Below are 15,279 nucleotides of genomic sequence, written 5' to 3'. Positions count from 1 at the left end.
GTGCCTGAGGGGGGAGGGAGGAGGAAGGTGAGTGCCTGAGGGGGGGAGGGAAGAGGAAGAAGGTGAGTGCCTGAGGGGGGGGGAGGAGGAAGAAGGTGAGTGCCTGAGGGGGGGAGGGAGGAGGAAGAAGGTGAGTGCCTGAGGGGAGAGGGAGGAGGAAGAAGGTGAGTGCCTGAGGGGGGGGGAGGGAGGAGGAAGAAGGTGAGTGCCTGAGGGGGGGGAGGGAAGAGGAGGAAGGTGAGTGCCTGAGGGGGGGGGAGGGAGGAGGAAGAAGGTGAGTGCCTAAGGGGGGGAGGGAGGAGGAAGAAGGTGAGTGTCTGAGCAAGTCTGTGACTGAATAGTAGGGGCATCCTTGGAATCCATCCACAGTGGCGGCCGGTGTACAGAGGGCGCAGGGGCGGCGCCCCCCCATCCATGCGTCCGGCCCCCTAATCTGCATGCAGAGGAGCTGGACGCATGGAGTTCAATGGGATTTTTTTTTGCATCACCTGATTAGAGCCAGAGGCTCTAATAGGGCGATGCAAAGGTTGGACCCGGGGTGCAGAGCAGTGCATCCCGAGCCCACCCATTGCGTGACAATAGCGAATGAAAATTCGCTATTGTCACACCGATCCTGGCCAATCAGGAAGCGCGTCCGATACGCGCTTCTTGATTGGCCGCAAGGCAAACCCCTTGCCATTAGCCGAGGAGGAGGCGGAAGCGGAAGGACTCGTGGAGAAGCACCGCCGGTCACGGGGACTCAGAAGAAACCGACCGCCGCCGCTGCTGCTCCAGGTAGGTAAGGGGGCACGCACACTGATCTCTGCATTGGGGGCATGTATGCTGGTCACTGCATTGGGGGCATATACGCTGATCTCTGCATTCGGGGAATGGTATGCTGGTCGCTGCATTGAAGGGGGCACGCACGCTGATCTCTGCATTGAAGGGGGCATGTACGCTGGTCACTGCATTGAAAGGGGCATGTACGCTGGTCACTGCATTGAAGGGGGCATGTACGCTGGTCACTGCATTGAAGGGGGCATGTACACTGGTCACTACATTGAAGGGGGCATGTACACTGGTCACTGCATTGAAGGGGGCATGTACGCTGCTCACTGTGCATTGAAGGGGGCATGTACACTGGTCACTGCATTGAAGGGGGCATGTACGCTGGTCACTGCATTGAAGGGGGCATGTACGCTGGTCACTGTGCATTGAAGGGGGCATGTACGCTGGTCACTGCATTGAAAGGGGGCACGGTGGTCACTGTGCATTGAAAGGGGGTACGCTGGTCACTGTGCATTGAAAGGGGGCACGCTGGTCTCTCTGCATTGAAAGGGGGCACGCTGGTCACTGCATTGAAAGGGGGCATGCTGGTCACTGTGCATTGAAAGGGGGCACGCTGGTCACTGTGCATTGAAAGGGGGCACGCTGGTCTCTCTGCATTGAAAGGGGGCACGCTGGTCTCTCTGCATTGAAAGGGGGCACGCTGGTCTCTCTGCATTGAAAGGGGGCACACTATACCTTAATTACTGAAGGCCCCTTTCTCACTTTTGCCACTTTTGTACCCAAATACAACTGATGTATTTTTTTTCCCACAAATAGAGATTTCTTTTGGTGATATTTGATCACCTCTGCAGTTTTTATATTTTGCGCTATAAACATAAAATTAGCGACAAATCCTTTTTACTTTCTGCTATAAAACATTCCCAATGAAAAAAATCAAATTTTTTCATAAATTTAGGCTAATATGTGTTCTGCCACATATTTTTTGTAAAAAATCCTAAGTGTATTTTGATTGGTTTGCAAAAAAGTTATTACATCTACAAACTATGGAACTTTTTATTTTTTAATTGTTTTTTACTAGTAATGGCAGCGATCAGGGATTATTAGAGGGACTGCGACATTGCGGTGGACAAATCTGACACTAAATAACACTTTGTATATTGACCCCCCAAAATAATAATACCTTGCCACCCCTTTGCCACCCCTGTTTTAAAAGTCTAGCTCCGCCACGGGCATAATGGAAGAAGGAGTGGGGGAAGCACGGGGGATGGATAGCGGAAGCAGAGCAGGGCCCAGGGGGGATGGATGATGGAAGAAGGAGCAAGGGGGGTTAATGGAGACGGGGTGGATAATGAAAGCAGGAGGGCATATATATATAAAGAAATTATTGAAAGAAACATTTTTGCAAGGGACGTGGGTGGCCGTTGGGGGGGGGGGCGCCAAAATGGAGCTTCGCTTGTGTAGGCAGAAATCCTTGCACCGGCCCTGGTACTATGACACCTACACCTTTCCCCGATACAGTGACATGACAATTAACCCCTTCTATGATACACTTGTATCATGACAACTACCCCCTACAGTAAGTGACATGACACCCCATCCCAACACGCACTTGTACCATGACACCTACCCACCCCCTCCCCTAATACACTGGCACCATGACCATTACTCATCCCCTGATACACCGGTGCCAGGACATACAACCCCCCCCCCCACTCCCCCTACACACTGGCACCATGACATCTAACCCCTCCCATGATGCACTTGTACCCTTACCCTCCCTTTCATGATACCTACTCTCTCCACCAATACACTAGTGCCATAACACCCCTCTCCCCCATTCCCCAATAGGCTAGTGTCATAGCACATACTGTATTCCTCCCTTGAAACACTGGTACCATAACACCTACCTCTGCCTTCTTCTCTGGCTGGATCAGCCCCTGCTCATTCAGACAGCGGGAGGTTGGAGGGTGCTGGATAGTTGGGGGGGGGTCCTCACATGTCCACAGGAAGGAGTAAGGACTGTTGGTGGGATTCACAATACTGAAGCTCCTAATAAGATATAGCAAAACAAAATGTAATTTTTTTTTTTTACAAATATATTACATGTACCACTGTAACTTCTTAGTGTTCCTGCTTACCTGACATTTTTGGTCCTGACCCCCAGCGAGGTGAATTCCACAACTCGGGTGTTTGGATCCAAAGTGGTCCCTGAAGGGGCTCCACGGGGTCCACATAGCTCTGGGTTGCATCTCCCACTGCTGATATAGTCAGAGTCCTCCAACTGGAAGTGGCAGTATGGCCGCAGGCTACGGCCTCTGACCAGGAGATGTGGCTCCAGCTGCCCAGGGAGCAGATTAGGGATGCTGGAAGATAGAAGGAAGTGAGGTCATCCTGGGTCAATCATTTCATCATATGTAACACTAACAGTTTCACAGATTACCACCTCACCTGCAGATCAAATGACCCTCAAATTTGCCGACAGGAGAAAACTTAATGAGAAACTCCTAGCTGTCCCCAGTAGGTATGTAGCCAGTGTTTGGCTGAATGCAGAACGGGGATGAATCTGTTCCCATAGACAGCATAGACGTCACGCTCTCTAAGGCGCCGGAAGGACGGCTGTGGTTGGAAGTGCAGCTGGAACTGCCCAGGGAATCTGCCAACAATACGTACAGGAATGTGACCAAATACTACAATGTGTGTGTGGTATACGATAAATGGACCTCATTTATCAAGGTGTCTGAAACATAAACTATATGTGTTGTCTTACAGCCAATAATACTGTACATACAGGAATATGACCATCTACAGCAAAGTGAGTGTGTTATACCAGTGTTTCTCAACTCTGGTCCTCAGGGCACACTAACAGGCCAGGTTTGCAAGAAAACTGAAATATATCACAGGTGATATATTTTGATGCTCAGTGATTGCAGTATTCTAGTTTGCATCTCCCCAAGGTAATACTTAAAATCTGGCCTGTTAGTATGCCCTGAGGACTGAAGTTGAGAAACACTGTGTTATACAATGAATTGGCCTCATTTATCATGGTGCCTGAAATAGGAAACTGTCTGTGTTGTCTCACCGCAAAGACTCAGTTCAGATCCTGTCCTGTAGAGCAGGGGTCTCCAAACATTTTAAACAAAGGGCCAGTTTACTGTCCTTCAGACTTTGGGAGCGCCAGACTGTGGCCATTTGACGTCGAAAAGGTCCCAACGTCTATGGGTAAAAACTTGGGAGAAATTGTGCCCCATTATTGGTGTCATTGGGAGGAATTGTGCCCCATTGTTGGTGTCATTGGGAGGAACTGTGCCCATTCAATGGTGCAAGTGAGAAGAATTGTGCCCCATTGTTGGTGTCATTGAGAGGAATTGTGCCCCATCATTGGTGTTAGTAGGAGGAATTGTGTCCCATCATGGTGGGAATTGTGCCCCATCATTGGGAGGCATTGTGGCCGTTCATTGGTGCCAGTGGGAGGAATTGTGCCCGTTCACTGGTGTCAGTGGAGGGGGGGGGTTATGCCCCATTATTGGTATCAGTGGATGAAATAGTGCCTCAAGGGTCAGATATAAGCAAGCAAATGACCACATCTGGCCCCCGGGCTGTAATTTTGGAGACCACTGCTGTAGAATAATGGAGGGAGGTTTGTGTCTGGTTGATGTTGGCAATACAGGAAGTTCTTCATAAATGAAGATGGACAGACAATATGGTTTTATCTGGCTGTTTCAGTATAATCCCAGCAGTTGATAGGGAGTATAGAGGAGTCCAATGGTAAATTATTTTTTTAATTTGTCTTTTGTAACTTGCAATAATGGAAATTGGTTAAATGTTCTGATTGAGATGTAAAAATAGAATGAACACGCTGTTATCTGGTCCTAGAGAAGCTCACTGCTGCCCACTGTTGTCTCTACACAAGACATCCCACATCTCTGTGCAATCTCTGCAATTCCCTCACAGCACATTTATATTTTGTCTAGTCAGGTAATGGCGGTTCATCATGTTGGTGGTCTCACTTGACCAAAATAATTAAGTCACCCCCAGCTCCACCAACATCGCCATCTTTGGAGGTAAAAATCTTCAGAAGAGTAAGCTTTATAATGGTCATGCGATTATATAGACAGCAATGCAGCACCACCCATCACCAGCAGCTTAATATGCAAGGTTTCACAATGTCCATTTACCCTTCTCCATGGCTCTGCTCTGTCCTTCCATCTGGACCTGCCAGGAGAACTCAAGCTGGACAGAACCACTGTTCTGTAAGAGGAACCTGAACACAGATAAAAGGAGGTCAGTTCCTGCACACATAGATAGAGAGGAGGTCAGTTCCTGCACACAAAGATAGAGAGGATGTCAGTTCCTGCACACAGAGATAGGGAGGAGGTCAGTTTCAGCACACAGATATAGAGAAGAGGTCAGTTCCTGCATGCAGAAATAGAAAAGAGGTCAATTCTTGCACACAGAGATAGAGAGAGGAGGTCAGTTCCTGCACACAGAGATAGAGAGAGGAGGTCAGTTCCTGCACACAGAGATAGAAAAAGGTCAGTTTTTGCACACAGATAAGAAAGAAGTCAGTTCCTGTTAAAGGTCTCTGCTTCTCTCTGCACTCACTTGTACACTAGTGTCTGATACAGAAGAGTATCTCGGAAATGGATGTCCGCAGAACTGGCCTTGTACTGAGCATAGTCCACAGCAGCGCTCACCAACAGCTCCACCTGGCGAGACCCATCATCCAGAAGTGTGTGTGCCGGTTCCTGATCTGTCTCTATCACCTGCAGACAGATGTCTATTATTGAAGTTGTACTGCTCCAAGGGAACCCCGCTGTCCACACCAAAGCACTTCTCTGACCAAAGACATGCAGTCATTCATCCTGCCATCACAGATCCACTGCTGCCCTCAGAACTGCCCAATTTATGACTGTTTGGCTCCCATACTCTCAGGAAGGAACCTATTGCCCACTGGTACCAGAGATTCTCCAGTATGATGGACAGTTGACATGACTGCTGTGGTTGGTGTTGTCTAAAGAAAAAAGGTGAAAACCACCAGGCAATCGAGGGGTTGGATACTCACTGACACACCATTTAGGTGTGGTAATTACCTAGGGACTAAGTAAAATTTAAGAAAAAATGGCAGCTGAAAAGACAGACTGTCTAATAGTAGGCAATAGTTTACCAAGCAGTTTAGTATGCAAAAATGTTTATTGAGATTTTTATAAATATATGTGGATAGTCATCCACTTACGGGTTAAACCTTCCAAAGGACAAACATTAATACATCATACATACCACAAGATTATTAAAAAAATCTGGATTGTTACCCAATGTGATAAGGGAATATCAGTGTAGCTACTCATGGATCTTATCCAGTAGTTGGATAAGTGCGCTTAATCCAGTATGGCTAATAATGGCAATCAAAAAAACATATAGGCTTGATGTAGATAAACTGCAATAGACAGGATTGTCGCACAATTCCAACATCAATGGTAGAATATAGATACCACATGCAGATATCACAGGATATCAAAATTGGGAAATTACTCCTTTAAATTTGACTTTCAAGCTAGTTGACCTATTCAGGTAGTGAAGCAGTAATTCAATATCCATAAAATGTATCATTGAAATGCAAAGGGAAAGAATGCATCATTATAGCTGAATCCAAGGAGAGAGAGATTGTTAGTTATTCAAGCACTAGTAATGTTAGTGGCATTTAGCAAGCAGAAAGCATATATACTGTATGTGTCATCAATAATAGTTAAGCCGTCAATGCATGCGGACACTGTTTCTGCTTTTGCCATCCACTGCAATTTAATATGCCGCTTTGCTCTTACAGTTGGACAGTGCTGGTTAAAAGGCTGATGAGATCATTATATCGGCAGAAAGCATAATCGGCATAGCTAGCTGACAATAAGCAGGTAAGTAATACTGAGCTGCAGGAATCAAGCCTTAGGTGAAAGCAGAGCCGTGGGAAATTAATCTACCACTGTTGTTAATTCTACTCACTGCTTCTCCTTCCCAAGACAGTCCCAGCTGATCAGAGTTGTACTAAAGTCATCCAGTTTGTAGCTAGCAATGCAGTGTTATGGCAATATTACAGCTCTCTTTCTGGTCCCTCGCTGTTGTCTAACCCTGCCTTCTGCCCTGTCCCCCTGCAAACCTTAGCTCAGATAGTAAGGTTATTAAAGCTCCATGATGTGAAAATGGCTCTGTACAATAAACTCTGATAACTTCACATCTTGACATGAATAAAGTCTCTCCCCACCAACATGTCACTGTCAGAATGGATGCTCACTTTGGTTTCTCCCAGCTCACCTTCTTTTTGGTTGGGCGCTGCACTCCTTTCCCTCCATCCACCCACTTCACTGTCCTCATTCTGTCATCCCAGTCTGGAATCTGGTCCACGGGAAGTGGGAACGAGATCCGCCACACTCTGCACTTCATCGGAGACTTGTCCAGTATCACAGCCACATCAGACTTCATAGTGAGCGTCACATCCTTGGTGCAGCCGGCATGGATATGTCCAACCTGTGGGCAGGATAAACAGTGATTCCTTTATCTCATGTCTATGGCAGGTGACCGCACTGTGACACCTTCATATCATACCTGAGGGGAGAAGTCCAGAGGAGCCTCCTGAGGCCACTCAAACCTCATGGTGTCCGTAAGGCTGCGGTTTGTCATGGTGAATGTCACCTGGTATTGCTGACCGATGTGACAGTCCCCAAAAACAACGTGCTCGGTCCGGGTGGCTGTTACATAAACACAGAAAATTACAGTTATAAAAAGGGCACTAAGGTATGGTGGGCACTCACACATGGCTCTTTCTTTATGTCAATGTGATAGCTGATATACCGGCTTTCACCATCCCTAATGACTCATTCACAATTGAAGCTTTACCTTCCACATCATCATCCAGCTGTCCTTCAGGGGTGAACAGTCCTCCCGGGCTGTGGATATTGTCGAGGGTCAGGTCTTCCAAGTAACCCTCCCCCACTAGTTGTACACTGGTCTTCTCATATTGATTGTCCAGCACCGACATTTGCAAGGCGCACTCACATCGGAGTGGCTCAGTGGGACAAAAGATCACATCGAATTCTGCCACTTCCCCTGGATGAAGGATCAGTGAGGCGGTATGTGGCCGGCGCCCTATGGGCCACAAGAGAACATGAGATGAAAGACAACTTCTATAACCCACCCCCACACACACACACACACACACTGATATACACACAGCACTAAGGATGGCTATACTTCACACTGATACACAAGTCACTCAGAATGGCTGTACTTCACACAAATATACACAACATTTAGGGTAGCTGATGGTTTCTCACCTGGCTCTCCTCCCTCACCCCAGGCTGGGTAGATGCAGTGTGTGTTGGGCTTTGGTTTTAAATTGAAGACTTGCCCACATTCAAATAAGTCAATGTTCAGCTGTCAGGGGAGAAATTCAGTTACTGATAGAATACATACACAAGACACCAGGATGATTCTCCTCTATTACAATGTATTATAAAGGGGTATCATACTTTGTAACACACTGTGTATCATTGCTGTGCTGCACAGCAAGACACTATAACATAAGGGGGTTGATTTACTAAATTGGAGAGTGCAAAATCTGGTGCAGCTGGGTATGGTAGCCAATCAGCTTCTAAGTTTAGCTTGTTCAATTAAGCTTTGACAAAAATAAAACTGGGAGCTGATTGGCTTCTATGCAGATTTGCACTTTCCAGTTTTAGCAAATCAACCCCAAGGTGTAATACAAAATTTATATCCAGCTATTACATTACTACAAATAGAGTGTGTGTGTACAGTGCTGACGGTAGGACAGTCACCTGGGCTGGGATAGATCCTTCATTCTTTAAAACAAGGGGGAGCTGGTGGCTCTGACCAATCAGAAGTCTTTGGAAAAGTAGGACAGGGTTTCCATGCTTGTTGCGCAGTATGGGGCGTAAGATGGTGACCCAGGGAAGGTTGCCCTCCCCACAGATGTCAAAGGTCAAGTTTTGGGACTTGGAAAGAGCACTAAAGAAGGAGAAAATAAATAAATGTTCATACAAAAGACAAGGACACAAACCCACAATGACATTTCATAACATTTGAGATGGCCACAATACTGACTTATGGGGGAGATAAGAAGCATCACGTTAGGTTTTTCCATTGAAGATCCTCAAATCAATTACAAACCCTTCACTCCACAACTTATGTCTGTGTTTCTAATATAACTGAGTCTTCAGAGGAATTTGGCTAAGCTAATGTTGGATTAAAGCCAGGATGGTTTTATCCTGGTTTCCTCCAGGTCATTTCATCTACTACAGTATACTGTGGTCTCCTGACATACTCTTTGTGTTGTCTTATATTACAATATAATTGTGCTCTCCTGACATACTCTCCATGATGTCTCATACTACAATACACTGTGCTTTCCTGACATACTTTCCATGTTGTCTCATACTACAATATACTGTGCTCTCCTGACATACGCTCCATGAGGTCTCATATTACAGTATACTGTGGTCTCCTGGCATACTCACCATGATGTCTTATACTACAGTATAGTGAGATCTCCTAACATACTCTCCATGATGTGTCATTGTACAGAATACTGTTGTATCCTGGCATACTCTCCATGATGTCTCATACTACAGTATACTGTGATCTCCTGACATACTATCCATGATTGTGTATACTACAGTATACTGTGATCTCCTAACATACTCTCCACGATGTCTCATACTACAGTATACTGGGATCTCCTAACATACTCTCCATTCCATGATGTTGTATACTACAGTATACTGTGATCTACTGACATACTCTCCACGATGTCTCATACTACAGTATACTGTGATCTCCTGACATACTCTCCATGATGTCTCATACGAAAGTATACTGTGATCTCCTAACATACTCTTCATGATGTTGTATAATACAGTATACTGTGATCTCCTGACATATCCATGATGTTTCATACTACAATATACTGTGCTCTCTTGACACATTCCCCATGATTTCTCATACTACAGCATACTGTGCTCTCCTGCCTGACATACTCTCCATGTTGCATTATATGATGAAATACTATGCTCTACTGACATATCCTCCATGTTACCTCATACTACATGAAGCATGTTTGGCAGATTGCTTTATACCTTGGCATCCCCTCCACGGCCACCTCAAAGAAGCACTGGTACATCTGCATACTCTGGGGGGTGAAGAACACGGTGACAAAGCTATGACTGTGACTCGGCACCGTCATCGCGATGGCTGGATTTCGAAGATGTCAGTGATCCGAGCCGTGGACTAGAGGTAGAAGAGTGGCCAGTTTACCATACAGTGCTGACATAAGATCCTCCCTACATCCACATACAGGATAACTGAATAGGCCAGTGCCAAGTGATTTAACCTTCAAGCAGTCAATAAGATTCATGTTCCATCAGAACAATAAAAGGTGATTGGTGAGGAATTCATGTTACCATCACCGACTCAAAACTTCTGTACCTTACTGGACATGGGTTTGGCATTCAGGGTCACATCACGGGCCACTTTCCCGCTATTGATGATCTTAAAGCGGGCGCAGGAAGTCTGTCCTACAATGACGTTCCAAAACAGAAAGCGATTCTCGTCTTTCAGGTAAATTCCACCGGACTGCAAAGGCGGCAGACACTGGAGGATCCTGGCATCTCCAATGATCCTGTGCTCCTCAAATATGCTGCCGATGTCATCTGTGACAAATCCTGAAATGAACAAGGAGTGAGGATCATACAGAGCACAACAATGACTAAAGTACACATTTATATAAAGTGGTCCTGTCTATCTTACAATGAGTCGATACTCTGTAAGCTAGCAGCTCTACATACTGTATGATATGTATGATCTCAGGAAAAGATCAAATACAGCGCTTGCTATGAACTATAGATACCAATATGTCTATACTCTATATCTGGTGTGTGTATTACCAGTGTAAAGATAAAATATCAAAACATCAAATTATCAAAAAGCATCAGAATAAATTCCATCAGTTGATTGGTTGTGCAAATCAGTGCAAAGTGAAAAAAGCATAAATATATAAAAACGAAACCAATTCAGTAAGTGAAGAGTAAAAAAAAAATCACTAAAAAAGTCTATATATATATATATATATATATATATATATATATATATATATATGAATAGCCAGGAAAAATGTCCGAAATATATAAAGTGACTGCTGTGCTCCAGATTAATGAAATATATATATATATAAATAACCAGGAAGGATTATCCAAAATATTAAAGTGACTTCTGTGCTCCAAATTGATAGAGGTAGAATGTCTATATATATATGAATAGCCAGGAAAGATTGTCCGAAATATATAAAGTGACTGTTGTGCTCCAAATTAATAAAAAAAATATATATTATATATATATATATATTGTAACAGGAAGTCAGCTAAATCTGGGAATGTAGTCACAGGAAGGAGATACATTTCCACCTGACTTAGAAAGTCCATTAATTAATTTAGGGTGTTGGCTACAGAGATAGCCAGCAGGAAGTTGAAAGGCCTTCACCTGTTCAGAATGAGGGAGTTAAGGCTCTATAATTTGTTCAGAGAAATTCCTATTGTTTGCTGCCTCCAGAAGCTGCATCCTGAAGCCATGTGGGCTGGGAGCAGGAGGACAGTCAGCGTGTGCCTCCCGACAGGATGTGTGGGCCTGGGAGAAGACCCCCCGGAGTGATGTGTGCCCGGGACGGTAACCAAGGGTGAATACGTCTCAAAGGTGAGAAGACGAACTGTTGATGTGAAAGAAACAAAAGGACTGTGTTGCCCTGTGAAGCTATTATAAAAGGACTATTGAGTGTCCGCTATGTGACAAGGAAGTCTGCCCGACGGTAGGTTGGAGACAGACACTTAGGCAGGTTCCAGTTGTGAGAAGGTAGCCGCCCACAGAGGCAAGGATTTATTTTCTGTTTTATTTTATTTTGGATGTTTTGCTGCATACAGCCTGGTGAAGAAAACACCATTTAATAAACCACACTGTTTGTTTGCAAGCACTTGTCGGCTACCTCTCTGGGAAAACGCACCCCCCAAGGGGTCATCCACACCCGCCACCGAGCTAATCCCTCACATATGGTGGAGGTATGCAGTGGGCATAAGCAGAGATCCCTGCAAGGAAGTGCAATTATTTGATGAACTTTGTTGTGTCTGGTGCAAGTGACTGCACAAACTGTGTGTGCAGGAAAAGAGATCCTGCAAGAGAGAGAAAAACTACATGTGTTGAAGAGACAGTGGTCTGAAAATTGTTTGCTGGACTGTGAAAAATTTGTTTGTGGAGTTATTGAAGATGGGGCGGTCCAAACGCCTGAAAAATGCAAAGATAGATGAAATGAGAGACCGGATTCTATGGATGGAGGGGATGTTGCCGTCTGAACCAGCCCCATCCATGCCTAAAGAGAGTCTACTAAAGAGGAAGGTTGTTGTCCCTAGCAACACTGATGAAACTGCTATGGAGACGCAGTGTGCTCAGATGAAAAGTAAGCTCAAAATGGAGGAGATGTTGAAACATCTGATTATATCAAATGCAGCTCAACAGCAAGCAAATGCAGCTCAACAGCAGGCAAATGCGGATTTTCAGCAGAGCTTTGCAGCTCAACAAAAGGCTCATCAAGAGAGCATGGCAGGCTGGAAACAGAGACGCCAGCAGCCAATGGAGGCCATCGGTTTGGAGGAAACCGAGTATGTGTGCAGGGCTGAGTTGGATGCCTTGCAACGGAAAATGGAAGAAAAGGAACAAGCCTTGGAATTGCTTAAAATGGAGCATAGAAACTTGCAGGAAACGAATGAACTACTCAAGTCTCATGTGTCACAGTGGGAAGAATCCACTGCTCTTCTTTTGGTCGAGTTGCAAAAACGCAGAGAGACTATAATGGAGAAAGATACCATCCTCATGGAAAAGGAAAGTGAAATTCAGACTTTGCAGAAGCAAAGTATGGCTGATATGTTGGAGTTGCGTAATCAGCTGGAAAAAAGTCTTCAGTCTTTGGGAGCTACAAAAATAGACCTGCAGGAGTCGCAGGAACAGAATGTTGCTCTGAAAGCGACATTGTCTCTCAGCGACAAAGAGAAAAGTGAAAGAGAGGCTAAATTACTGAGTACTGTGTATGAGCTCACTACTTTGAGCAATGTGGTAGATGAATGGCGTGCGGACTGTGAAAGTTGGAAAGGGGAAGCCCAACGTGTCCAGCAGCAGTTAAAGGAGAAAGAAGCCTGTGTGGCAGAATTACATTCTTATTCCCAGATGCTAGCCAATGAGGTGAAGGCTCTTATGCAGGGAAAAGGAGATTGTGAACATAAGAGGGAAAAAGTAGAGGCACAGCTTCTGGAATCGCAAGTCAAGGTGTCAGAAGGTGACCGATTGTGTGCTAAGCTGTCAGAGAAGGCAAACCGACTGCAGGTTGAGTTGGACAATGTTACAAATCAGCTTTCTCAAGCAGACAGCAAATCTAGAGAAATTGCGGAAGATTTTTCTATCTTGGAATCGCAGCTGCAAGACACGCAGGAACTCTTACAGGAAGAGAGGTGTCAAAGGCTGAGTTTTAGCACAAAGCTCAAACAAATGGAAGATGAGAAAAATGGCTTCCTGGAACAATTAAAAGAGGAGGCGGAAGCAAAGAAAAACCTATCAGAGCAAGTCGCAACATTGCAAGCTCAGATAGCGGATATGAAAAAACGCATGGAAGAAAGCGTTGGTTCATTACAGTGTGTTGAAGATGTGAAAAAGAAGTTTGATCAGATGCTTGGTGAAGAGAAGACTGTGTCTGCAAAATATGCAGAAGAACGCGACCGTGCAAAAACGGAGGCGCGTGATAACGAGAGCAAAGCCCTGTTCTTGGCTCGCTCTTTGGAGGAAGTTCTAGAGTGTAAGGCTGAACTAGAAAGTGTTAACAAACAGCTGCGTACAGAAATGGAAGAATTGGTCAGCTCCAAGGATGATGTTGTGAAAAGCGTTCAGGAGCTAGAAAAGTCTAAACGAGCCTTAGAACAGCAAGTAGAAGAGATGAAGATTCCGTTGCAGGAACTGGAAGAGGAATTCCAGGCAACAGAGGATCTGTCCCAAAGAGGGGATAGTGTGCCTGATGCAGTTTTTAAAAGGATCAGTGTTTTGGGGTCTGTCCTGAGTGAGCCTCAGAAATGTGATGACACGTGGCTTGAATCACCCCTTTGGAATAAACCGTTCCTTCAAAAACTTCAAGCATTGGAAAATGTATCATTAGAACTTCAGCAAATAAAGGAGTTGTGTAAGAAATGTGATGATTTCTCAGTTCAGGCTGAAAACCTAGTGGAGAAAACTAAAGCGGAGAAAACTAAAGCAAGTGATATAAATCTGGGAGGAAAAAGCAAACGCCACCTAGTGGAGAAAACTAAGGCTGTTGGTGAAAACGTGAAGCAAATGAATTTCAAGTGCCTTTCAGAGAATATTTCTAAAATGAAACTGGTGAAAGACGGGTGGCAGAAGTTTGATCGTGATCTTGAGATGCATTCCATGTGGAATTCAGATAGAGAAAAAGAACTAGGTGACCTTGAGCGGTCAAATAGTTCAGCAGAAAGTGCATTGAAGAAACCTGTAAAAGAATGTGTTGCAGTTCCATGCTTCTTCACTGATGCAGAGAGGAGGTCTATAATGGATACCACCCAGATCGCTGGGTTCAACTGTGTTGTTGCCTTTGACCCCTATGTTGGTGGAAGGAAAGTTGATGATGTTCTGGTTGGCTTCTTCTGTGAAGAGTTTGGCAAGAAATATAAACTGAATATCAAATCAAATAGTAGGCCTTTACTGCGACTCGCTCAGGAGGGCGAAAAGTTTAAGAAGTTGATGAGTGCAAATGCTTCAGATCTGCCTATGAATATGAAATGTTTGAATGATATTGATATCTCTGGGAAAAGGAACAGGGGTCACTTTGAAGAAATGTGTGACAGCCTGTTGTCTCAATTGGAAAATCCTCTGCACAGCATCTTAGAGCAAGCAAAGCTCAAGAAGGAAGATCATTCCCTTTTACAACAAAAAGTCAATGATTGTGTACAGCTGTATGGAGAGGCAACTCAAGTCACAGAGGGATGTCAAGAGTCCCTACTTGGAACAAAGGTTCTCAAAGTTTTGTGGAAAACATTTATGGATTGCAGAGAGAGGCGTCTTAAGAATGTTGAAGACATTAAGACTAGCCCAATTGAGTTGCCTATGGATCACGGTCCTCCATGGTGGATTGGACAGACGGTTATGAGGGACAAGCTGTCTGACATTTATGAGAAAGCTGTCAATGAAGATGACAGAAACGAGAAGGAGCGAAATGATGCCAAAAATGCAGTTGAAGAATGTGTATATGAGATGAGAGACAAACTGTGTGGCATTTATGAGAAATCCGTCAATGAAGATGACAAAACAGTTTCATCCGGAAGCTTGAGGATAATAGGAGGCTTATCAGTGAGTCAGCAGTGCTTGACACATGCGTGCCTGGAAATCTGTGTCCCAACCCTAGGGTTGAAACAA

The 15,279-nt window shown here is 44.9% G+C and overlaps 2 protein-coding genes and 1 long non-coding RNA gene across 3 annotated transcripts in view; all 3 read right to left on the bottom strand.

The window, feature by feature from the left end:
- Nucleotides 1-3,272: 3,272 nt before the first annotated feature.
- On the bottom strand, nt 3,273-7,618 carry LOC309548069 (hydrocephalus-inducing protein homolog; the record flags this gene model as incomplete). Its single annotated transcript, XM_082248038.1, has 6 exons — nt 3,273-3,421; nt 4,944-5,029; nt 5,371-5,531; nt 7,069-7,281; nt 7,360-7,502; nt 7,606-7,618. The coding sequence occupies 6 exons, from the start codon at nt 7,616-7,618 to the stop codon at nt 3,273-3,275; spliced, it is 765 nt and encodes a 254-aa protein (XP_082104164.1).
- Nucleotides 7,619-7,661: 43 nt separating this feature from the next.
- Nucleotides 7,662-8,666, bottom strand: LOC309546895. The gene is made up of 3 exons (XR_014224946.1): nt 8,589-8,666; nt 8,088-8,187; nt 7,662-7,899 (listed from the first exon to the last, which is right to left on the bottom strand). It is a non-coding gene; the product is annotated as an uncharacterized lncRNA (long non-coding RNA).
- A 1,573-nt stretch (nt 8,667-10,239) lies between these two features.
- LOC309548068 (hydrocephalus-inducing protein homolog) overlaps nt 10,240-15,279 on the bottom strand; it is a gene marked incomplete at its 3' end in the record, with an annotated part of 44,353 nt that continues 39,313 nt past the window's right edge. The window contains exon 18 of the mRNA XM_082248037.1: nt 10,240-10,490. Within this exon, the coding sequence (XP_082104163.1) occupies nt 10,240-10,490 (251 nt within the window). The remainder of the gene's footprint in view (nt 10,491-15,279) is intronic.

This window comes from Pelophylax lessonae, assembly GCF_965119305.1.
Source record: "Pelophylax lessonae genome assembly, chromosome: 2".
NCBI lineage: Eukaryota > Metazoa > Chordata > Amphibia > Anura > Ranidae > Pelophylax > Pelophylax lessonae.
The sequence above is the reverse complement of the archived record's forward strand: the minus strand, read 5'-3'. Positions and strand labels throughout refer to the sequence as shown.